Source organism: Thalassophryne amazonica, chromosome 17, assembly GCF_902500255.1.
Source record: "Thalassophryne amazonica chromosome 17, fThaAma1.1, whole genome shotgun sequence".
NCBI lineage: Eukaryota > Metazoa > Chordata > Actinopteri > Batrachoidiformes > Batrachoididae > Thalassophryne > Thalassophryne amazonica.
Genome location: NC_047119.1, coordinates 40,504,247 through 40,529,619, shown reverse-complemented (window position 1 = coordinate 40,529,619; position 25,373 = coordinate 40,504,247). Strand labels below are relative to the sequence as shown.

The following is a 25,373-nucleotide window of genomic DNA, read 5'->3' as shown; positions in this document are numbered from 1 at the left end:
CACTGTTAAAGGAGATGTGCGGGCAGATTGCAGCGTCGGCTCGCAGCCGCCGCGACGCTCCACCACAGGAAAAACACCTCCGTTGAAAGCCTTAAGGACAAGTTGGAACGTGTCCAGCTGTTAAACAATTTCTCATATACTCACTCCACTGAAAGCCATCAAAAGCCGCCTGGATTTTACAAATGGTTATCAACACGGAGGTGTTTTTCCTGTGCCGCCGCACCGTGCCGGCTGCGTCCCGACACGCGGACCCGTCCGCGCACAGAGATGAGTCCACTGTTTGAGGCCATAAGATCATTTGTAACCTTCACTAATGCTGTTTCTGTACTATGATGAATTCTGAAACCTGACTGAAACTCTTCAAATAGACCATTCCTCTGCAGATGATCAGTTAGCTGTTTTACAACTACCCTTTCAAGAACTTTTGAGAGAAAAGGAAGGTTAGAGATTGGCCTATAATTAGCTAAGATGATTTCAGAATTCCCAATAGTAGGCTGCCATTCTTTATGATGTTATGAAGTAAAAAAGTCGTTTCAGACTTTTTTACTTCTGTCATGAAAAATTCAGAAGCTGATCTGGATCATTTTGTGACATCACATGTTCCAACTATATTGCCATACCTACACGTTACCACGTCAAGGGGGCAGTAATGAGAGCAAAGAAAAGACGTGAGGTGAAAGAAGAATGACAAATTGCAAGAGTGGCAAAAAGAAAAACAAGAGATGATAAAAGAAAAAAATCAAACCAAGAGCAGGAAAAGATGAAAGAAAGAGAACAACAGAATAAGATGGACAAAAGGAGAGAACACACAGAAGGATCAATTGGGGAGGAGTTAAATGAAGAGCTAAAAACAGAAGAGTGAGAGAGATGTGAAAGAGAAGAGGAGGAACAAAGAAGTGAAGAGAGAACTTCAGTAAGTTGATTTTTTTTTAAAATGTGTGATTTATTCCAGTCAACAAATTATAAATTTGACTTTTAGCCTTAACTGATGGAATAATTTGAGGTGATGGCAGCTTGAAGGTTAAGGATTCTCAGGTCAGTTCCCTGGCAGATATGTAACTAAGGTGCCATTGAGCAAGATTCTTAACTCACAACTGCAGCTGAACGCCTTGCATGGCAGCATACTGACATCAAAGTGTGTGTGTGTGTGTGTGTGTGTCTGTGAATAGGTGAACACAAAGCATTATGTATAAGGTGGAGCCACATGGGCACAAGATAACTGGTGCACATGTGGATCTTTTTATCATCATTGCAAACAAAGCACATGAAATATATACATACACACACACACACGCGTATAGATTACTCATAATGAGACAACAGCAGTGTCAAAGTGTCAAGAGTCGAAAGGACTTGAATTTTGTCAGGCGTCATCTTGATGAGGGCTTCAAATAAACTCCTGTCCTGCCTGTAAGCAGGATATTGAGGCTGAGTTATAAAAGTTTGATCAATAAATTAATCTGATTTCACGCACTAGTGTTTCTGTGTAGGTCATTTCTATATATATATATATTTTTTTTTTGTCGTGTTCACAACAGTTTTGTGTGTGTGTGTGTGTGTGTGTGTGTTGTGAGGTGATGAACGCAGCTCGAATTCATGACAAACACAAGCTGAAGTCGTTCTGGGAGCAGAGGATCATCCAGCACAGCGAGCTCATGGACGAGGAGGAGAACAGAGTGAGGAGCAGCGCTCTGACCCGGTCAGCATTATACATTCAATCCTGTTTGTGCAGCGGTTTGTTTAGTGGCTGCTCGTTTTCTGCACAAACAATCAGGCAAAACAAATGATCAACTTTGCCCAAACACTGAAATCAAACAGTCTGGAGGTCGAGTTGCTAATGAGGATTAAACGATATGGAAGAATCCAGGCCTGATGATCTGTGTGGATCTGTGTGTGTTTTCACTGATGAGGACATGGCGGCAGACGAGCACCACCTTTATCCTCAAATCACAGTCCAGTGTTTATCCTGACACCAGAAACACAGGGAAATTGACACCAGCGTACGCATTAGCTGTAGCATGAACACGCGTGTATGACGTTAATCTGCACTCGTCTGTCCTCAGAGATTTAGGCGGATCTGCAGGATTCAGACGCAGCCTCTAATCAACATTCTCAGGCCACTAAGTGATGATGGACAGACAAGCTGCAAACACAACACAGGCATCTACTCAACTAACAGACAGAACAGAGACAGACAGGGGCCAGCAGGAGGCGATAAAGTTACTTTTATCTTTCATGTTCTTTTTTATACTGTAGAATACAACACATCAACAGCATATAAAAGTGCTGAAAAGTGAAACTAACCCATCTCTGTCGCCCCTTAGTGTCTAACCACAGTCCACTTTAGAACTATCTCCATGTAAAACCAGAGACATAATAAATATGACCCTTTTTTCCCCCCTCAGAGGTTATTTGATGTGATTCTTATCGTAACACAAACTTCTCTCTGCAGGCTGAGGGCCGAGTGGTTGGTCCGCTTGAGTCAGAGAAACCACAACCAGCAGAGTTTCTGTGAGGAGCAACTCACACAAGCTCAGAAATCCTAGCAGAGCCTCCAAACAACAAACTCATCCTGAAAAATCAGATCTGCCGTCCCTCCACCAATCAGATCCCAGCTGCTGGTGTGGACATGAACATTTATTATGTAATGTGGTACGGTGGTCGTGATGTGCAAAACGTGACATCAGCAATGGAAAGTCATTAACGGAGCAGTCTGAACACATTTAGAATAGTCACTTTGTGGAGCCACTCATTAATGTGTGACTGCAGGATAAATGTCTAGATTAAGACAAGTGCGTTTTGCTCAGCAGCACTCCAGCTAACAGATCACTTCCTGTGCAAATACAAAAAATACTAGAATGTTTTTTGCCAAAGTACAGCATCAGAATCACTCGACGGTGACCAGCACATCACACCAGTTAGCCTCCCGTCAGACTTGAGCCAGATCCGTATTGTCGCTATGACATCAGACACCACTGACTGATAACGTTTTGTCTGTATTTACAGATAAGTCTGTAACCACACTCACTGACATACAAACACTGGTCCAGCTTCACACCACATGAGGTGGATACTAATGTGGTGCATTCAGACCATTGCGACACACAAACACGCACCTACCTTCAGTTTTAAACTTGTCTTCTTAACCCTGAAAACTGTGCACATCCTCTTACTAATATGGCTGAAACAATGCAAAAGAATCTGTGTGTGCTTTCACTGATGATGACGTGACGGCGCTACCACCTTTACCCACACATCAGAGTTTATCCTGACACCAAAGATCCAGGGAAACCTGATCAACACCAACGTGCACGTTAGCTGTAGCAGAAACACGCGCGTGTGCTGTTAATCTGCACTTGTCTGTCCTCAGAGATTCAGATTGATCTGCGAGATTCAGATGCAGCCTCTAATCAACATTCTCAGGCCACCAAGTGATGATGGACAGACAAGCTGTAAACACAACACAGGCTCAATTAACTCAATCTACTCAATTAACAGACTTAGGACACAGAGACAGACAGCAACCAGCAGGAGGCAATAAAGTTAATTCATAATGAACTTCTCTGTTCTTTCATTTTCTATTAATTCATATATAATAAAGCATCAGACAGCATGTAAAGGACAATCTGCTGAAAAGTGTAAGCAATCCATTTCTGCTGCCCCTAATATCTGACCACAGTACACACAATAACTGTCTAGTCCATGAAAAGCAATGGGAAGAATAAAAAGTGCTTTCACAGTAATGATCGTGCTGTTACATCATTCCAGTTTTTCTTGCATGTGCCTGGTTTTGTAATTTGAAAAAGGCTGAACGGATTTGTATTTTGATGTCCACATTATATACTAATTTATATGTTAAATTTACAACATTTTAGAGACAAATGTTGTACAATGTACATATTATGGTATTACAGCTACAGTTACTGCTGATGCTACTGATTAAAAGCATCTAAACACTTAAATTACTGATCAGACCCTTTAACAGATTAATTTATTAGAATACATTATTTTCCAGACTACAAGTTACAGTTTTGGTTTGTTCTTTTTTACTTGTTTTGCTGGCTGCGTGACTTATATTTTCAAGTGCCTTTTATATGAAAAAAATTGCACTCTCATCTATGACCAAAAGATGGCTCCATCTATATGTGTCACAAGCTGCTTCTGTATACTGATCAAGGTACTGTGATTCAGGTTACAGAGCAGGAGGTGGTGGTAAAACATCATTAAGCTGGAAGACAACAGCTGTAAAATAATAATAAGAAGATCTGAATGAGATGGTTGTGCTAGGTCTTGGAGAATGAGAAAAATGAATAAACCATGTTCTCAAACTGAAAGATCAAATAATTGAATAAAGAGAGGGAATGCAATAGTCATGGTGTTCTGACCGCAATTTACATATTCTGATGGCATCAAAACAGCATCTGAAACGATCTGATCGCAGTTGATTGAGCTCTGAGATAGATCGGTCACAGCAAAGCCTGCCTGCGTGTTGTGCCACGTTTGTCCACCTCCACTGGACCCCAGCCAGGGAGGGCGAAGGAAATGTTGGTTATGTAATAACATGTATGTGGCACTGTGCGCACCTCAGAGGCTCGGTGCAACACTGCAACACAGCTGAAAGGGATGTCACTGCTGTAACAAACATATTATTATATGTACACCTCCTAAATCTGTAGCAGGTATGATGTGGAAATGTTTGCCCATCACATGACGACATAAATAAACACGTGACTCACCTCTGGTACCTCGTGTTCCAAAGCGCAGCACAGACAGCTGGTCAATTCCCTTTCAGCCGGCTGCGCTGTGTGCTGGCAACGTTGATCAGATGACAAATGCATAATCCACCTCTGATATAAATAAATCCCATGTGAAGCACTGTCCCAACGATAATCCAACTACAGTTGTGTTAAGATGTGTATCAAGTGAAATGACAACAAATAAAGAGTTTTAAAAAAAGAGAAAGTCCACTGGCTGTATCGGAAAGTTGCGCACGTGGGAAATTGGCGCCACTGCCAGCACAGTTCAGCAGCGGTTATGGAGTCCAGCCGGACAAATAAATCTAGTAATGCAAGTATATACTGATCAAACACCTAAGGGATTTTTTACTAGACTGTACAACAGCAGGTGATCACTGACAGCTGTCAAACTGTTTGTGTGCTCTCTGGATGGACTGATCCTGTGCTTGCGTGCGCCCCACGTGTGCACGCGGAGTGGCTGGTACAGCATTTATGAACACATATACATGCAGCTGAGTGAACATTTCTATGCACGTACACGCGCACACTCCGGCACATGAGACCCACACTGACGAGAGGTCAGTTTAGCGCTGGGAATGTGAGGACAAGTGGAGATTTGATTGCATGGGTGAGTGAGTGGGTGAGTGGCAGCTCCAAAGTTGGTTCCGTCTGACGGCAGTCTGTGTCATCTGACTGCTGTCTGAAATATGTTTGGGGTGCATTCTGCAGGTGTGCACGGGGCAGTCCGGAAGTGTTCGGACCACGGCTGACCACTCCTCTTTTCCTCCCGACTGTGTCGGATTATGGCAATATTTGCCGTGTCGGAATGGTTCATGCACATTCTTGCTATGTGTGAGGGAGGCTTTAAAGTGCTCCTTCTGTACATTTTGTTAAAGTGCTCTATATCCTCCTGACTACCGTCCTGGTAGTCTGGAGGATATTAGTGTTTCTCTGTAATTCTTCATCTAACCCATAGGTGTCAAACTGATTCCAGAAAGGGTCAAGAGGGTGCAGGTTTTCTTTCCAACCACTCACACTACCAGGTAATTTCACTGATTAACATCACTTTGAGCAGATGGAATCAGTTAATCAGTGAAATCACCTGCTGTTTAGGAAGCATTTGCTTTAGTTCTATCTGCCTCAAACAATAACATTAAATAGCCTGTTAGTGTCTACCCGTTAATGTGGTGTTGTGTTGTAAATAAGTAATGTGCATGAAGCAGTAGTCCCATATTCCAAAAATATATGTGACTTGTAGACCAGTGTCATGAATGTTTTTTCCTCTGCACAACGTATTTTTCGACACTTGTAACTAACACTTTGGTGGGACATATAGGCTGGAAAAAAGGGTAAATAGATCTAGTCATCTATTAGTAGCATATATTAGGAGATAATTAATAGAATTAATGTCACTATCATCAGCTCAAGCATTAGAATGCTGCTTACTGATTATGGGTAATAGTGTTTTTTGAAGGAGATGTGTCTGCATATCAATAAAAATAATTATATAAAAGCTGAAAAAAACACTTTTACTCTGCAAGGCACTCTCAACAAAGCACTTGTTTCTGATCAACATCATCCTTTCTAACATAATTCCAAACAGTGTCAGTTGTCTAAACTTAATTTGGGTTCTATCCTTTTGTGAATTATTTTGTCTGGAATTACATGTTTGACTAAAAGTGTTTAACTTCCAGAGATATTCACTTGTCTGACCAGGGACATTTCATGTCTCTGGGTCCTCTGCCTTTGAAATCCAGAGACATCTGGGAAGATCTTATGGAGTCATGAGGTTGCTGGGCAAAGACATCTTTAGTGTCCTGGTGTTTCCTGTTTTACTGTAAGGTTGTGAGATTCTAACTCCTGCTGTAGCTCTATCGTCAAAGGCCAGCTCACCAATGACCAATTCTTCATAAACAACAAACCCATACCAACAGTCCAGGAAAAGCCCATCAAAACCCTTGGACGGTAGTACATTACAGACCACAAGGACTCCGAACAGTTGGAGCACCTCAGGCAGAATACATTCAGTGGCCTCAGGAAAATCAACAGTACTGCTCTCCCAGGGATTTTGAAGGTGTGGCATTTCCTGTTTGGCTTGCTGCCCCACCTCATGTGGCCAGTTAAAATCTACGAGGTCATTTTATAAATGTCAAGTGGTTGGAGAGACTGGTGAGTGTACAACTGAGGAAGTGGCTGGGCCTTCCAAGGTGCCTTTGTAGCACTGGGCTCTACAGGAATGGAGCTTTTTCCTTGCTAACATCAAGCCTTGTGGAGGAGTTCAATACACCAAAGCAAGACTGGAAATGTTGCAACGGGTTTACCCTGAAAACGGGGCAGAAGTGGGACCCAGCCTCAGTGGTTACAGAAGCAAAGGCCACCTTCAAGCATCAAGACATTGTGGACTGTATACAACACGGAAGAGAGGGACTGGGCTTGGGAACAACAATGTCCATGTGGGTGAAGGCCACGGCAACTGAACGCTGGCAGCTGGTAGTGGAGGAAATGCGCCGCCAGAAGAAAGCTGTCAGATGAGCTAGGGCAGTCTCCAAAGCCCAGCAAGGCAGATGGATGAAGTGGGAATCCGTAGAACAAGGCAAATTCAAATGGAGCAATCTGTGGAATATGGACACAAGCAGGTTAAGCTTTCAGACACATCCTGATGGGTTGCAAGACCAGCCTGACGCAGGGTGGATATACACGGCATCACAATCAGGTACTGAGGTGTTTGGCCTCAGCACTGGAAGACAAGAGAACCTCAATCAATCAATGCCATCCCCCCAAATACTCAGTCTACTTTCCCACACGTAACATCCTTCATCCAGGGAGGTGAAAAACTGCAAAACAAGCCCTCTCAACTCCGAGCATGAAAATGTGTCTGGTGGAGGTGAGCTGCAGTAGATTGTTTTGGCAAAGTCCACCACAAGGCTCCTGAAGGAGGTGGGCATTAGAGGGCCAGCCCAGCGGAAGGTCATTAAAGAACTGGCAACTGCCACTGGAAGACGCACCGACTGGCTTTGGATGAAGTGGAGGGACTCTGTATGGGCTGCCAAATGACCTTTTCTCACTTTGCGACACACAACCTGGGCTGATCAGCCTGGGTACACAACTGATGATGTGTTGCGTTAGTTTATAACAGCATGGTCATTTGAAAGCCACCACATAAAGAGGCTGTTGTTGTCATCAAAACAAGTGATGACCTATCAGGGATTGTAACACCTAGTCCTTTAAGTAAGTCGTGACCTAAGGTGACGACTGGGTGTTTTTGGTACCAGGTCTCTGTGGAGGATCCTTGAGGTCCACTGGAATAAATTTGTGTCAAATGAACGGTTACTCAGTGAGACTCAGAGGAGGAGGATCACTGACATTGTGAAGGAACATCAGCTACCACATTTTGTCCACGTGATGTGTTTCTGTGGTCATGAGACCACAATCAGCTGGAGAAGGTCGACACTCCCACATTTCATCTGCTAAATGGTTATTTTAGAGCGGTGGGCATGGACCAGATATCTGTGTGGGTGGTTGCCATCCAGAACCGTTTTCTATGTCAGTGATATAGAAGAACATTTAACTTGACGTGAAGTCTGCATGTCACTGACTTGCTCAAAGAAACTTTAAATCTGAGTAAATTATGTTCTATCACATCAACATTTTTTAAATCAGGCTTGTTTCTCTGCATCATGTTCTTATTTTGAACCTTTCACAGTTTTTGTCATGCAGGGGCAGTAGATAAAAATAAAGTTTGCTGACCAGCAACTGTCACCTTCCTGTGAGGTGCATTTAGCAAACAGACAACAAAAAACATTTAAATGTGAAACTTATAACAAGTACGTTGTGTTTTAACAGCTGTTAGCAGAAGTGAGCAGCTGTTCAGTTTCCATCTCAGTGTTCATTAGGAACAGAGCTGAGAAATGAAAATGTGTCAGTGAAGATGATTTCTTCACACAACATTGCATTCATTTTCTGTCTGATACTTTTTCCCACCAAAACGTTAACAGGCCATCTTCAGCAGTTACACCAAGAAGATGTCAGTTGTCCTCAAACTTTCTGTCCAAAACATCACAGTCTTCAAAAATGAGAACACTGTTGTCCTTCCATCCATCCCCACATAGACAGAAACATCTCACATGTCCATCAGGCGGAGCACAGCCAATGACCGTCTTGGAGGCGGGTCAACGTCAACTAGAGTGCCTTGATTAGAGAGAGTGGTGACATGATGAGTCGAAAAAAAATGGGTCACGTGACTCATGGTGCCATCTTGGGTTCAAAATAGCATGGGCTGTTAGTCTATATGCATGTCAATCTAGCTGTTTTACACACAAATAGACACAACAAGGGCTTCATGATGTACAGATTCCCTTCAGATCCGAACAGAAGAAAAATTTCGGAAAATAAAGTCAGCTGTGTGGTATCGTCAAAGCTTTGAGAGGTAAATTTATTGTTCAGTCCCATGTACAGTAAAACTCACCGAAACTGTCATCGTATAACCAGATATTCGCAGTCACTGGACAAAAAAAGTCACAACGTTTTTGTATTGTTTTCCATGTAACAACACCGTATATAACAGATTTTGTACAACGGATTTTCGGTCACATTGGATAAAATGTTACGTCCGATCGCAATGTATTTCTATTAAACCCTTCGAATGTGGGACTGGAGTCATTGCCATGATTAAAAGTCCGACTGTTTATTTTTTTTCACACCATGCTCAGACTCGCAGCCCGACGCACACGTCAGGCTGCTGCAGGCTGCGCAGTGACAGCAGCAAACATGTTGCTGCTTATACATTTTGATAATGGATCAATACATTTGGCAGAAAAAATTTTCAGAGGAAATTTTGACCTTATTAAATGAAGCTCACGTCCCGATACAGGATTCCCCGTAGATGTTCGGCACCTAATGTCCCGTCCGATCGCAATGTATTTCAATTAAAAAACCCAGAGCAGTCTGCACGTGCAGAGTTACAAACTGAAGTTCAGCTCTGACACTCGCCGATTTGTGGAAAGTGGAACCGGAGTCATTTCCCTGATTAAATGTCTGACTGTTTAGTTTTTTCAAACCGTATTCAGACTAGGACCTGAAGCCTGATGTGCACCTGTTAAATCAGACACAAACAGCTGTGATTTTACACATTTCTGCTTTCAATCCTGCATCTGCCATCGTATATAACAGTTTTTACAGTGCGAGTACAAATGTATCAGAAAAGTCCACAACTTTACAGCATGAAGTCGATAAAAGAGGAAAATGTACAGCTTACCTTTGATTTGGAGGTGATGATTGTAGAAAGAAAAGCTTGTTGAGGGTCAATTAGTCCAGAACAAAGAATAATCCCTAGATGGAGATCTTTAAAACTGTCCACGCGTGTCATTGTATGACAGAGTTACAGAGCTGCAGCTGCATAAATCAGGCTTTAAATTAATTAAATAAATCATTAAAAATTGTAAATTTGATAGCTTAACTATTTTTATATTTATTTTGATAGGGCATGTACCTGGATGTGTTGTTGTATGTGGTTAAATGATTTAAAAAAAATGTTGAAAACATTAAAGGTTCATTCAGTAGTTCAGCGCAGTTGGAACCAAAATGGTGCCATGTTCTAAGTTGACTCCACTCTCTCTAATCAAGGCACTCTAATGTTAATTAGAGTGGCAACAGCTAGCATTTTGATTCCATATTGTTTCCTAGCTCAGGCGCTTGGACAATAGGGTTAATTTACTGTAGGTCGATAAACACATTAAAAACCTTTACATAATTTGACTTTTAAGTTAAAAACAGTGTATTATGCATGTGCAATAAAAATCATGCTTATCTATACATTACCTACTCCTACTATATGGCTGCTCCTGGAACATTAAAACCTGGAATAAAACCACTATGAATCAAACATTTTTGTACAGTTACACATTTCAGCGCTGCATCATTAATGAGCTGGACGCCGTTTCCATTCAATTCTTTTGACATTATTTTCCCTTTTTTTTTCCCCTTTCTGTGTCTGCAAGATATTTATTTTATATCTGTTTTTGGATTGATTTTTGCAATCCATATGTAAAATATCCCATCATTTTGAAACTTTTTGGACTATGTGTCCAACAACCCGCTGTGTTGAGACGTGTGTGATATGCAGTACAATCAATCTCCTGTTGGAAGCAACATGGCGCCTGTCAGTCAAAATACTGGGATGCCAACATTGCCACTCTCAGTATGGGGGGCACCTGAACAACTCTCCAGAGCAGCTTTAAAGGAGAACTAGTAACTTTTTGACATTAATTTTATAGTTTGGAGTCATTCTAAGGGCTAAGGAGTTGTTTTGGGGGAGTATGGGGGCTCTCTCTAACCCAGCAGGGAACTCGTAGTATAAACCCAGCCTTGCAACATCAGAGAAACCGACCGGGAGTCCTGTGAACGAGAGTCTTTGGTCTCGCAAGAAACACGAATTGCTTTTCGGGAATACTACAACAACAATATGTACACGCTCCCCTGTTGAGGCACCAGTGAGCTAGTGGCTATAAGAACAAGCCAACGAAGGCTTTATTTCTTACATGTTCACAATCATGACAGAGCCAGTGGAAAACACACACACACACACACACACACACACACACACACACACACAAAACGCTGTCAGAAGAAGTGAGAAAGAGAAAAACAGTGTGACAGAGTGAGGGGTCACACACAGGTCAATCTTGGTCGGGCTTCACTGTGAAAGCATGATGTCATATTTCTTCACTGATCGTGTGTGTTCTCACAGAGCAACAAGCTGGGGGGCAGAGCAAGAGACCCATCTCGGCAGTACCCCTGACAACCTCCGACCCGGGCGCACCACAGGCCCATCTCACCTGTGCTGTCGGGGAGGTGGAGCATAAGCATGTGCAATAGGACCCAAAAGATGGTGAACTTCTTAATTTTTATTTTTTTCTCTATCTAAGACTTGCTTTGATAATGTAGACATACGAGGTCTATTAGAAAAGTATCCGACCTTATTATTTTTTTCAAAAACCATATGGATTTGAATCACGTGTGATTACATCAGACATGCTTGAACCCTCGTGGGCATGCGAGAGTTTTTTCACGCCTGTCGGTTACGTCATTCGCCTGTGGGCAGTCTTTGAGTGAGGAGTCGTCCACCCGCTCGTCGATTTTTTTCATTGTTTAGGAATGGCTCAGAGACTGTTGCTTTGTTTGATAAAAATTTTTTCAAAACTGTAAGGCACAACTGAGTGGACACCATTCAATAAATTCAGCTGGTTTTCGGTAAAAATTTTAACGGCTGATGAGAGATTTTGGGTCTGGTAGTGTCGCTTTAAGGACGGTCCACGGCGCCTGACGGCGATCTGCGCTTCGAGGCGGCAGCGTCTCGCCGTTTCAAGTTGAAAACTTCCACATTTCAGGCTCTGTTGACGCAGTAAGTCGTCAGAGAACAGAGAACTTTCGAAGAAGTCGGCATGAGGAGTTTATTCGGACATTCCATTGTTAACGGTCATTTTGTAATGAAAGAACGTGCGGGCAGAGTCGCATGTCGGGCCGGACCCGACCGCGGGGGGTCGCGGCAGGAAAAACACCTCCGTTGGAAATCTTAACGGGCAAGTTGGAACATGCCCAAGCTGTTAAACAATTTCTCAGTTACTCACTTGTTGAAAGCCATTAAAAGCCACCTGAATTCTACAAATGGTTTTCAACACGGAGGTGTTTTTCCTGTCGCGGCACACACAGATTTGCCGAGTCGTCACGGAAACGACTCGGCGAATTTGCGCGTACGTCTTTCATTAAAAAAATGTCCTTAAACAGTGGAATGTCCGCATAAATTCCTCATGCCGGCCTCTTCTGAATCTTCTCTGTTCTCTCACGATGTCCTGGGTGAATTAAGCCTTAAATTAGGATGTTTTCAGCTCGAAACAGGCCGACGACAGCGCCTGGAAGCGCTGCAGGACGTCCCGCTCCGTGGGAAGTCCTTACACCGACAGAAACACCCCATAATCTCTCATCAGCCGTTAAACTTTCACAGAAAACCAGCTTAATTTCTCGAATAGTGTCCACTCGGATATTCCTCACAGGTCCAGAAAAATTTTGATAAAGCAACGCGCGCCGTCTCGAGCAGCGTGTGAAACAAAGGAATTCAGCCGAGAGGGCGGGACCGCATCTCACTCAAGGCCTGCCCACAGGGAAATGACGTCACCGACACGCGTGAAAAAACTCACGCATGCGCACGAGGGTTCAAGCATGATTGGTGTAATCGCATGTCATTCAAATCCATATAGTTAAAAAATAAAATAAAAGGGTCGGTTTATTATCTAAGAGACCTCGTACACTCACAAAAATATAAACGCAACACTTTTGGTTTTGCTCCCATTTTGTATAAGATGAACTCAAAGATCTAAAACTTTTTCCACATACACAATATCACCATTTCCCTCAAATATTATTCACAAACCAGTCTAAATCTGTGATAGTGAGCACTTCTCCTTTGCTGAGATAATCTATCCCACCTCACAGGTGTGCCATACCAAGATGCTGATTAGACACCATGATTAGTGCACAGGTGTGCCTTAGACTGCCCACAATAAAAGGCCACTCTGAAAGGTGCAGTTTTATCACACAGCACAATGCCACAGATGTCGCAAGATTTGAGGGAGCGTGCAATTGGCATGCTGACAGCAGGAATGTCAACCAGAGCTGTTGCTCGTGTATTGAATGTTCATTTCTCTACCATAAGCCGTCTCCAAAGGCGTTTCAGAGAATTTGGCAGTACATCCAACCAGCCTCACAACCGCAGACCACGTGTAACCACACCAGCCCAGGACCTCCACATCTAGCATGTTCACCTCCAAGATCGTCTGAGACCAGCCACTCGGACAGCTGCTGAAACAATCGGTTTGCATAACCAAAGAATTTCTGCACAAACTGTCAGAAACCGTCTCAGGGAAGCTCATCTGCATGCTTGTCGTCCTCATCGGGGTCTCGACCTGACTCCAGTTCGTCGTCGTAACCGACTTGAGTGGGCAAATGCTCACATTCGCTGGCGTTTGGCACGTTGGAGAGGTGTTCTCTTCACGGATGAATCCCGGTTCACACTGTCCAGGGCAGATGGCAGACAGCGTGTGTGGCATCGTGTGGGTGAGCGGTTTTCTGATGTCAGTGTTGTGGATCGAGTGGCCCATGGTGGCGGTGGGGTTATGGTATGGGCAGGCGTCTGTTATGGACGAAGAACACAGGTGCATTTTATTGATGGCATTTTGAATGCACAGAGATACCGTGACGAGATCCTGAGGCCCATTGTTGTGCCATACATCCAAGAACATCACCTCATGTTGCAGCAGGATAATGCACAGCCCCATGTTGCAAGGATCTGTACACAATTCTTGGAAGCTGAAAATGTCCCAGTTCTTGCATGGCCGGCATACTCACCGGACATGTCACCCATTGAGCATGTTTGGGATGCTCTGGACCGGCGTATACGACAGTGTGTACCAGTTCCTGCCAATATCCAGCAACTTCGCACAGCCATTGAAGAGGAGTGGACCAACATTCCACAGGCCACAATTGACGGCCTGATCAACTCTATGCAAAGGAGATGTGTTGCACTGCATGAGGCCAAATGGTGGTCACACCAGATACTGACTGGTATCCCCCCCAATAAAACAAAACTGCACCTTTCAGAGTGGCCTTTTATTGTGGGCAGTCTAAGGCACACCTGTGCACTAATCATGGTGTCTAATCAGCATCTGATATGGCACACCTGTGAGGTGGGATGGATTATCTCAGCAAAGGAGAAGTGCTCACTATCACAGATTTAGACTGGTTTGTGAACAATATTTGAGGGAAATGGTGATATTGTGTATGTGGAAAAAGTTTTAGATCTTTGAGTTCATCTGAACCAAACATCAACATCAACCAAAAGTGTTGCGTTTATATTTTTGTTGAGTGTATGTTTCCCATGTCAATAAAGCTCCACTGACAGGAAATGAAATGAGAGAGAGATGAGAAGAGAGAGCAATCATGCACATGAGATAGGTGGAGATAGAGAGGGCAGAGAGAGTGAGAAACAAAGAGAAAGAGAGATCCGCCTGACCTAAACTCTGTTTCTGTGTATTTCTGGATTGTTGCTTTCTTGACACAGGTCCATAGATTGCGTAACAACAAATGCACATGGAAAGCGAGGGACGGGAGAGCGGCAGTAAGTTTTTTTTCAGTCACAGTTTTGGGAGTATATACAGTAGTGTTCAGAATAATAGTAGTGCTATGTGACTAAAAAGATTAATCCAGGTTTTGAGTATATTTCTTATTGTTACATGGGAAACAAGGTACCAGTAGATTCAGTAGATTCTCACAAATCCAACAAGACCAAGCTTTCATGAACCAAAAAACAAAAAAAAACCCCAACAAACCCAAATCAAACAGCAAAAAAACTAACCAAACTTTTGTAGGTGTTCTCTAAAATGATACGTTACTAAACAGGGTTTAAATGTGGTGACAGCATCAGTCTATGTGAGTGGAGAAAAGTATCACTGACAAAGCAAGAAGTCCAGACCCTTTTCATTTCTAGAAACCTCACATCTGGGGGACAGAGAACATTCTCTAACATGTTCACAAACAAGAAGGGAAGGTGTTCTGACAGACCAGTGGAAGAAATGATGTCCAAATCATACTAATCATCCATGACACAACATTTAGTTTTATAAAATGATTGTGGACTGAAATTTATATTCAACAAAATTTAATTTTAAATTTTGCAGTCAGAAATGGCAGAATGTCTCAGCAGACTTTATGTTGTCCACAACACAAAACGTCCTGTGTCCCTGAAATTCTTTATAGCATGAAGATCAATGACCAGTTAGAAACACAACATCAATAATCCAAATCCAACATATGAGATCAAAAAAGAAATAGAACCGGCCCACCAGAGGTGGGACGAAGTCTCCATCAAGTCACTCTCAAGTCATGAATTAGCAAGTCCCACGTTGAGTCTCAAGTCATAATAACCACCAGATTGATGACTTGATTGATGACAGTGACTTTGTCCCACCTCTGCACCCCAGCAACAACAGCAACAAAAGGAAAGACAGCCATCTTCTGAAGGTACAGACCACGGCTTGAGTTAGCACCTCCACTGGACAAGAAGTTTAACTAACTTAACATGGGAGAAGAAGGAGTGAGGAAAGGTGATATATGGATAACACCTTTCATAATAGATAATACAAATACAAATACACTCCCTTCATTTATTGCTAGCTAGCTGAGCCTAGTGATAGTGCTCTAGTTTTGACCGTACTCATAGAACGCAAACCTCTGCCAAGACTAGTTTTCAATTCCACAAATTTTCTGGGAGAAGTGGCCTTTCATAAGCTAAAATACATAGTAATATAGATCATAATATAGATCAAAAGGGCTTTCAATGTTAAAAATCAAATATCCACTCAATCTGCAATACAGATCAGATGCAGATCAAACTTAGTCTATCCATTGAGAGTGCCAGTTTGCACCTCATTGTCACACATGGGAGTGATTGAGGCACTTTTGATTGAGACATAATGCAAAATGTACACCAAATGGGCTTTTCAATATTAAATTCAAACGTCCACCAAATCCACAATCAAGGTCAAACTTTGTGAGGCAATAGTGAGTGCCAGTCCTCCACCTCACATTCCAATGTGAGCGTGATTCGGGCATGTTTGATTAATATATAATGTAAAATATACATTAACTGGTGTTTTCAATGTTAAATTTAAATGGTCACAAACTGTGTAATCTGGATCAGTTCCAGATCAAACTTTATCAGTTGACAAAGGGATACCTTCCTACATAATGCTCTCAAATATGAAAGAAATCTGATCTTTTGTTGACAGTTAATGCATTTTTTAAAATTCCTTCAATGTTAAAGATAGGGATTTTTCCAATTTTCCAAACTTTTCCTGACTTTATCCTTTGCAATTGAAAATTGAATCAGTTCTTGCCTATCAGGATATGAATCTTCAGTAAAAAAAAAAAAGAAAAAAAAAGAAAATTCGTAATGATATATGAAAAATTGTGGGCTCCAGGCTGTTAACAAAAAAAGACCAAACAAACAGACAAGCAAACAGGGGTGAAAACATAACCTCCTGCTACTTTGTTGGCGGGGGTAACTATTTAAAAACGTCAGAATCATTACTCTTTTTAATGCAAACATGATCCAGCAGTCATCACATGACCAGAATGCATTTATCTCATAGGTGGTATGTGCTTTAATTCAATATTCCACTGAGTTTTCATGAAAATGTAGTGCAAAAAGTTCAACATACAATAAAAATACGTGTCATTTGTGAGATCAGTTAAAAAGACCTTTAGGGTCACTGTACACAAATATGTTCCTGTCCGCTAACAAACAAACAGCAGCAGGAACAGGAAGAATAACAGTGTGTGTGATACGAGACGCTGCTGATGACGAGGAAACCGATATAATTTGTTTGTCAGAATTCATTAGAACCAAAGTGGAGACGCGCGAGATCGTTTAAATTCAGAATCTCATTTCAGAATTGATTAATTACTCTGTCGCGCGTGACCAAAGAAATCAGCAACAAACTGAATGGATTAACATGTACAGATGGTTGAGTGAATTATTCATCCACAGCCGGTGTTGTTGAGAGTAAAGAATCCAAAAGAAACACAACAAAACACACCACACAAACTACTGTGAACGTGTGTGTGCGCCAAGAAATGAAATGCTGCATTCACTTAATCTAGTTATGTTAATCAGCCCAGTGGAATGTGTGTGAGTGTAGAGTCCAACAGAATTTTGGTCTCCACAAGGTCAATTCATTTTGTTGGCTGGTACAAGGTTTTTTTTCTTTGTCTGGGACTATGCACTTGGTGATACTGTTTTCTGTCTGTTTTTTTTTTGTATATATTTTTGAGTTTCACTCATTCATAGACATGTTATGAAAAGGTTATTCCTGCATTTTTATTTAAATATAAACAGCAATATGTCAATGTATATGTATTGTTGTTTATAAAAATGTACGGAAGCCGTCAGAGGCCCTTTTTGTGATACTTTTTAATTCACCCTGTTATCCCGATATAACGACATAATTAATTCAGGATCCCGAGAAAACAACACAACTAATTCGAGATCTCGAGAAAACAAAGCCTTTGTTTCTGTTGTGTGGGCCGCCAGAAGAGGAGGTACTGCTGGCCCACCACCAGACGGCGCCCTGCCTGAAGTGCGGGCTTCAGGCACGAGAGGGCGCTGCCACCACGGACACAGCCGGGGGTGACAGCTGTCACTCATTATCTCATGACAGCTGTCACCCATCTACACTTCATCATTCCACTCCATAAAAGACCGGACGCATCTCCACCTCGTTGCTGAGATATCATCTACCTGTGAAGGTAATATCCTCAGCCAGAATCTAACTGTGTCTTAGTCTGAATTCATTTTACAGCTGCTTTCCTGTGGAGTGCCTTATCAGTGAGTTGGCGTAATCAGCGACGCTTCGTTTCACACCCCAACCAGATAAGTGTTTAAGACAGGAGATGCACGAGTGTGTGTGAGAGGTGGAGGTGGAATCTCCACCATTGTTGTTACTGGGGGTGTGCACGCACATCTTATTGTTTCTGCTCCTCGCCAGCAGTACCAGATCCGACATTCGGAGACGGTGGCCACCTGGGGACTCGGAGACTTGGCGGCTCCAGTATTCTCCAGGTTCGGTGTCGGAGGAAATCGTGTGGTTCTGGTTCTTCTCAGGACAGACGTCTTCTATCCTCGAGCCTGCCCACACGTCACCTTTGTGGATTGACTGTTTTCACAAATTCTGTAATCCGCTGTGTTTTGGTTGTGCTCTTTCACAACATTAAAGTGTTCATATTCGACTCTTTCATTGTCCATTCATTTACGCCCCCTGTTGTGGGTCCGTGTCACTACACTTTCCCAACAGGATATCTCGGCCAGCGTCATGGATCCTGAGGGGCGTCACCCATCTGTTGAACGGCCAATGGAAGAGCAGGGTGCACAGGCGTCTGCAGGAGGCGTGATTGGTGAGTTGCAGCAAATCCTTACCGCCTTTACCACTCGGTTGGATCTGATGACCGAGCAAAACGTCATCCTTAATCGCAGGATGGAGGCTCTCACCGCACAGGTGGAAGCGTGCGCTCAGGGCGCTGCTGCAGCTCCTCCTCCTGCCGACCCAGTGCAGAATATAGACGTTCCACTGGTCGTTCAATGACGCCCCCCCACCATCCCCTGAAGCATACATAATTCCCAGAGCCGTACGGAGGTTGTGTGGAGATGTGCGCGGACTTTCTTATGCAGTGTTCGCTCGTCTTTGCACAACGTCTCGTAATGTACATGTCTGACGCCAGTAAGGTGGCTTATAATTAACTTGCTTCATGGTGAGGCATGCGCTTGGGCTACGGCGCTTTGAGAGCAAAATTCACGGCTCCTTACCGCTTATACTGGGTTTGTGAGGGAGTTCAAAACGGTTTTTGATCACCCTAACAGAGGAGAGACTGCTTCAACAGTGCTGTCAATGAGACAGGGGCGCCGGAGCGCAGCCGAATATGCAGTTGACTTCCGCATCGCGGCTGCGAGGTCCGGCTGGAATAATGTTGCGCTCCGCGCCGCTTCATAAACGACTGTCGTCGGTCCTGAAGGAGCACCTGGTAGCTAAGGAAGAACCGCGGGATTTAGATGGGCTTGTTGATCTCGTTATACGGTTAGACAATCGGAGGAACGCCGTCAGGAGCGAGACGAAGGACGTGGCCGGGCACGCGCCGTCCCTCTCCCTTCCGGGTCCGAAAAGATTCTGCCTTCCCCACGCTCCACAGCCTCAACGCTCCATGTGGCTACAGCTCCCCCTGCTGACGAAGCTATGGACACGAGCAGGGCCACATTTAGACCACCTAACAGACAGAGGAGGCTGGCCCGCGGGGAGTGCTTTGTCTGCGGCTCGAGTGAGCATCAGTTAAGAGACTGCCCCAATCGGTTAAAACACCAACGCCTGCCCCTAGAAACTGGGCTTAGGGTGGGCCAAGACATTCACGTGGGACACACACATATTTCCACACGACTCCCAGTTACAATCCTGAGCGGGGATTTAACCCTTCAAGCCCCAGCACTGGTGGACACGGGGTCAGAAGGGAATCTGCTAGACAGCAGATGGGCTAGGGAGGTAGGCTCCCTCTGGTGGCGCTCCCTTCGCCATTGCAGGTGCGGGCACTAGATGGCACCCTCGTCCCTTTAATCCACACAAGACACAACCTGTAACTCTGGTAGTGTCTGGAAATCATCGGGAGGAGATCGAGTTTTTGGTGATCTTAGGAATGCGTATCTCTGGTTCGGGTCCAGAAGGGAGACGAGTGGAAGACAGCATTTAACACCCCATTAGGTCATTTTGAGTACCTGGTCATGCCGTTCGGCCTCACTAACGCCCCCGCGACATTCCAAGCTTTGGTTAATGACGTCTTGCGGGACCTCCTGCACCGATTCGTCTTCGTATATCTGGACGATATACTCATCTTTTCTCCGGACCCTGAGACTCATGTCCAGCATGTACGTCAGGTCCTGCAGCGGTTGTTGGAGAACCGGCTGTTTGTGAAGGGCGAGAAGTGCGAGTTCTACCGTACTTTGTCCTTCCTGGAGTTTATCACCTCCTCCAACTCCGTCGCCCCTGATCCGGCCAAGGTTGCGGCGGTGAGAGATTGGCCCCGACCAACAAGCCGTAGGAAGCTGCAACAGTTCCTCGGCTTCGCAAATTTCTACAGAAGGTTCATTAAGGGCTACAGTCAGGTAGTTAGCCCCTGACAGCCTGACCTCTCCAAAAGTCCCGCGCCCCCTGTTGTGGGTCCGTGTCACTACACTTTCACAACAGACTGTCCATTATATGAATAAATTGTAATCTATTAGATAAATACGAGGGCTGTCCATAAAGTATAGGTCCTTTTAATTTTTTTCAAAATCTATATGGATTTCATTCATATGTTTTTACGTCAGACATGCTTGAACCCTCGTGCGCATGCGTGAGTTTTTCCACGCCTGTCGGTGACGTCATTCACCTGTGAGCACTCCTTGTGGGAGAGTCGTCCAGCCCCTCGTCGGAATTCCTTTGTCTGAGAAGTTGCTGAGAGACTTTGATCAAAATTTTTTCTAAACCTGTGAGGCACATCGAAGTGGACACGGTTCGAAAAATTAAGCTGGTTTTCCGTGAAAATTTTAACGGCTGATGAGAGATTTTGAGGTGATACTGTCGCTTTAAGGACTTCCCACAGAGCGAGACGTCGTGCAGCACTCCCAGGCGCTGTCGTCAGCCTGTTTCAAGCTGAAAACCTCCACATTTTAGGCTCTATTGATCCAGGACTTCGTGAGAGAACAGAGAAGTTTCAGAAGAAGTCGGTTTCAGCATTTTATCCGGATATTCCACTGTTAAAGGATGTGCGGGCAGATTGCAGCGTCGGCTCGCAGCCGCCGCGACGCTCCACCACAGGAAAAACACCTCCGTTGAAAGCCTTAAGGACAAGTTGGAACGTGTCCAGCTGTTAAACAATTTCTCATATACTCACTCCACTGAAAGCCATCAAAAGCCGCCTGGATTTTACAAATGGTTATCAACACGGAGGTGTTTTTCCTGTGCCGCCGCACCGTGCCGGCTGCGTCCCGACACGCGGACCCGTCCGCGCACAGAGTGAGTCCACTGTTTGAGGCCATAAGATCATTTGTAACCTTCACTAATGCTGTTTCTGTACTATGATGAATTCTGAAACCTGACTGAAACTCTTCAAATAGACCATTCCTCTGCAGATGATCAGTTAGCTGTTTTACAACTACCCTTTCAAGAACTTTTGAGAGAAAAGGAAGGTTAGAGATTGGCCTATAATTAGCTAAGATGATTTCAGAATTCCCAATAGTAGGCTGCCATTCTTTATGATGTTATGAAGTAAAAAAGTCGTTTCAGACTTTTTTACTTCTGTCATGAAAAATTCAGAAGCTGATCTGGATCATTTTGTGACATCACATGTTCCAACTATATTGCCATACCTACACGTTACCACGTCAAGGGGGCAGTAATGAGAGCAAAGAAAAGACGTGAGGTGAAAGAAGAATGACAAATTGCAAGAGTGGCAAAAAGAAAAACAAGAGATGATAAAAGAAAAAAATCAAACCAAGAGCAGGAAAAGATGAAAGAAAGAGAACAACAGAATAAGATGGACAAAAGGAGAGACACAGAAGGATCAATTGGGGAGGAGTTAAATGAAGAGCTAAAAACAGAAGAGTGAGAGAGATGTGAAAGAGAAGAGGAGGAACAAAGAAGTGAAGAGAGAACTTCAGTAAGTTGATTTTTTTTTAAAATGTGTGATTTATTCCAGTCAACAAATTATAAATTTGACTTTTAGCCTTAACTGATGGAATAATTTGAGGTGATGGCAGCTTGAAGGTTAAGGATTCTCAGGTCAGTTCCCTGGCAGATATGTAACTAAGGTGCCATTGAGCAAGATTCTTAACTCACAACTGCAGCTGAACGCCTTGCATGGCAGCATACTGACATCAAAGTGTGTGTGTGTGTGTGTGTGTCTGTGAATAGGTGAACACAAAGCATTATGTATAAGGTGGAGCCACATGGGCACAAGATAACTGGTGCACATGTGGATCTTTTTATCATCATTGCAAACAAAGCACATGAAATATATACATACACACACACACGCGTATAGATTACTCATAATGAGACAACAGCAGTGTCAAAGTGTCAAGAGTCGAAAGGACTTGAATTTTGTCAGGCGTCATCTTGATGAGGGCTTCAAATAAACTCCTGTCCTGCCTGTAAGCAGGATATTGAGGCTGAGTTATAAAAGTTTGATCAATAAATTAATCTGATTTCACGCACTAGTGTTTCTGTGTAGGTCATTTCTATATATATATTTTTTTTGTCGTGTTCACAACAGTTTTGTGTGTGTGTGTGTGTGTGTGTTGTGAGGTGATGAACGCAGCTCGAATTCATGACAAACACAAGCTGAAGTCGTTCTGGGAGCAGAGGATCATCCAGCACAGCGAGCTCATGGACGAGGAGGAGAACAGAGTGAGGAGCAGCGCTCTGACCCGGTCAGCATTATACATTCAATCCTGTTTGTGCAGCGGTTTGTTTAGTGGCTGCTCGTTTTCTGCACAAACAATCAGGCAAAACAAATGATCAACTTTGCCCAAACACTGAAATCAAACAGTCTGGAGGTCGAGTTGCTAATGAGGATTAAACGATATGGAAGAATCCAGGCCTGATGATCTGTGTGGATCTGTGTGTGTTTTCACTGATGAGGACATGGCGGCAGACGAGCACCACCTTTATCCTCAAATCACAGTCCAGTGTTTATCCTGACACCAGAAACACAGGGAAATTGACACCAGCGTACGCATTAGCTGTAGCATGAACACGTGTATGACGTTAATCTGCACTCGTCTGTCCTCAGAGATTTAGGCGGATCTGCAGGATTCAGACGCAGCCTCTAATCAACATTCTCAGGCCACTAAGTGATGATGGACAGACAAGCTGCAAACACAACACAGGCATCTACTCAACTAACAGACAGAACAGAGACAGACAGGGGCCAGCAGGAGGCGATAAAGTTACTTTTATCTTTCATGTTCTTTTTTTATACTGTAGAATACAACACATCAACAGCATATAAAAGTGCTGAAAAGTGAAACTAACCCATCTCTGTCGCCCCTTAGTGTCTAACCACAGTCCACTTTAGAACTATCTCCATGTAAAACCAGAGACATAATAAATATGACCCTTTTTTCCCCCCTCAGAGGTTATTTGATGTGATTCTTATCGTAACACAAACTTCTCTCTGCAGGCTGAGGGCCGAGTGGTTGGTCCGCTTGAGTCAGAGAAACCACAACCAGCAGAGTTTCTGTGAGGAGCAACTCACACAAGCTCAGAAATCCTAGCAGAGCCTCCAAACAACAAACTCATCCTGAAAAATCAGATCTGCCGTCCCTCCACCAATCAGATCCCAGCTGCTGGTGTGGACATGAACATTTATTATGTAATGTGGTACGGTGGTCGTGATGTGCAAAACGTGACATCAGCAATGGAAAGTCATTAACGGAGCAGTCTGAACACATTTAGAATAGTCACTTTGTGGAGCCACTCATTAATGTGTGACTGCAGGATAAATGTCTAGATTAAGACAAGTGCGTTTTGCTCAGCAGCACTCCAGCTAACAGATCACTTCCTGTGCAAATACAAAAAATACTAGAATGTTTTTTGCCAAAGTACAGCATCAGAATCACTCGACGGTGACCAGCACATCACACCAGTTAGCCTCCCGTCAGACTTGAGCCAGATCCGTATTGTCGCTATGACATCAGACACCACTGACTGATAACGTTTTGTCTGTATTTACAGATAAGTCTGTAACCACACTCACTGACATACAAACACTGGTCCAGCTTCACACCACATGAGGTGGATACTAATGTGGTGCATTCAGACCATTGCGACACACAAACACGCACCTACCTTCAGTTTTAAACTTGTCTTCTTAACCCTGAAAACTGTGCACATCCTCTTACTAATATGGCTGAAACAATGCAAAAGAATCTGTGTGTGCTTTCACTGATGATGACGTGACGGCGCTACCACCTTTACCCACACATCAGAGTTTATCCTGACACCAAAGATCCAGGGAAACCTGATCAACACCAACGTGCACGTTAGCTGTAGCAGAAACACGCGCGTGTGCTGTTAATCTGCACTTGTCTGTCCTCAGAGATTCAGATTGATCTGCGAGATTCAGATGCAGCCTCTAATCAACATTCTCAGGCCACCAAGTGATGATGGACAGACAAGCTGTAAACACAACACAGGCTCAATTAACTCAATCTACTCAATTAACAGACTTAGGACACAGAGACAGACAGCAACCAGCAGGAGGCAATAAAGTTAATTCATAATGAACTTCTCTGTTCTTTCATTTTCTATTAATTCATATATAATAAAGCATCAGACAGCATGTAAAGGACAATCTGCTGAAAAGTGTAAGCAATCCATTTCTGCTGCCCCTAATATCTGACCACAGTACACACAATAACTGTCTAGTCCATGAAAAGCAATGGGAAGAATAAAAAGTGCTTTCACAGTAATGATCGTGCTGTTACATCATTCCAGTTTTTCTTGCATGTGCCTGGTTTTGTAATTTGAAAAAGGCTGAACGGATTTGTATTTTGATGTCCACATTATATACTAATTTATATGTTAAATTTACAACATTTTAGAGACAAATGTTGTACAATGTACATATTATGGTATTACAGCTACAGTTACTGCTGATGCTACTGATTAAAAGCATCTAAACACTTAAATTACTGATCAGACCCTTTAACAGATTAATTTATTAGAATACATTATTTTCCAGACTACAAGTTACAGTTTTGGTTTGTTCTTTTTACTTGTTTTGCTGGCTGCGTGACTTATATTTTCAAGTGCCTTTATATGAAAAAAATTGCACTCTCATCTATGACCAAAAGATGGCTCCATCTATATGTGTCACAAGCTGCTTCTGTATACTGATCAAGGTACTGTGATTCAGGTTACAGAGCAGGAGGTGGTGGTAAAACATCATTAAGCTGGAAGACAACAGCTGTAAATAATAATAAGATCTGAATGAGATGGTTGTGCT

The 25,373-nt window shown here is 43.3% G+C and overlaps 1 protein-coding gene and 2 long non-coding RNA genes across 3 annotated transcripts; 2 read left to right on the top strand and 1 right to left on the bottom strand.

Moving 5' to 3' along the window:
• The first annotated feature begins 864 nt into the window (after positions 1-864).
• Positions 865-2,814, top strand: LOC117529674. Its single transcript, XR_004566070.1, has 3 exons — positions 865-913; positions 1,575-1,699; positions 2,453-2,814. It is a non-coding gene; the product is annotated as an uncharacterized LOC117529674 (long non-coding RNA).
• A 39-nt stretch (positions 2,815-2,853) lies between these two features.
• LOC117529510 lies at positions 2,854-23,303 on the bottom strand. The gene is made up of 3 exons (XR_004566032.1): positions 23,131-23,303; positions 6,959-6,964; positions 2,854-3,342 (listed from the first exon to the last, which is right to left on the bottom strand). It is a non-coding gene; the product is annotated as an uncharacterized LOC117529510 (long non-coding RNA).
• LOC117529509 (protein FAM240C) lies at positions 21,980-23,908 on the top strand. The gene is made up of 3 exons (XM_034192310.1): positions 21,980-22,022; positions 22,670-22,794; positions 23,547-23,908. Exons 2-3 carry the CDS (start codon positions 22,673-22,675, stop codon positions 23,638-23,640), a joined length of 216 nt encoding a protein of 71 aa, XP_034048201.1. The 5' UTR covers positions 21,980-22,022; positions 22,670-22,672; the 3' UTR covers positions 23,641-23,908.
• Positions 23,909-25,373: the final 1,465 nt, after the last annotated feature.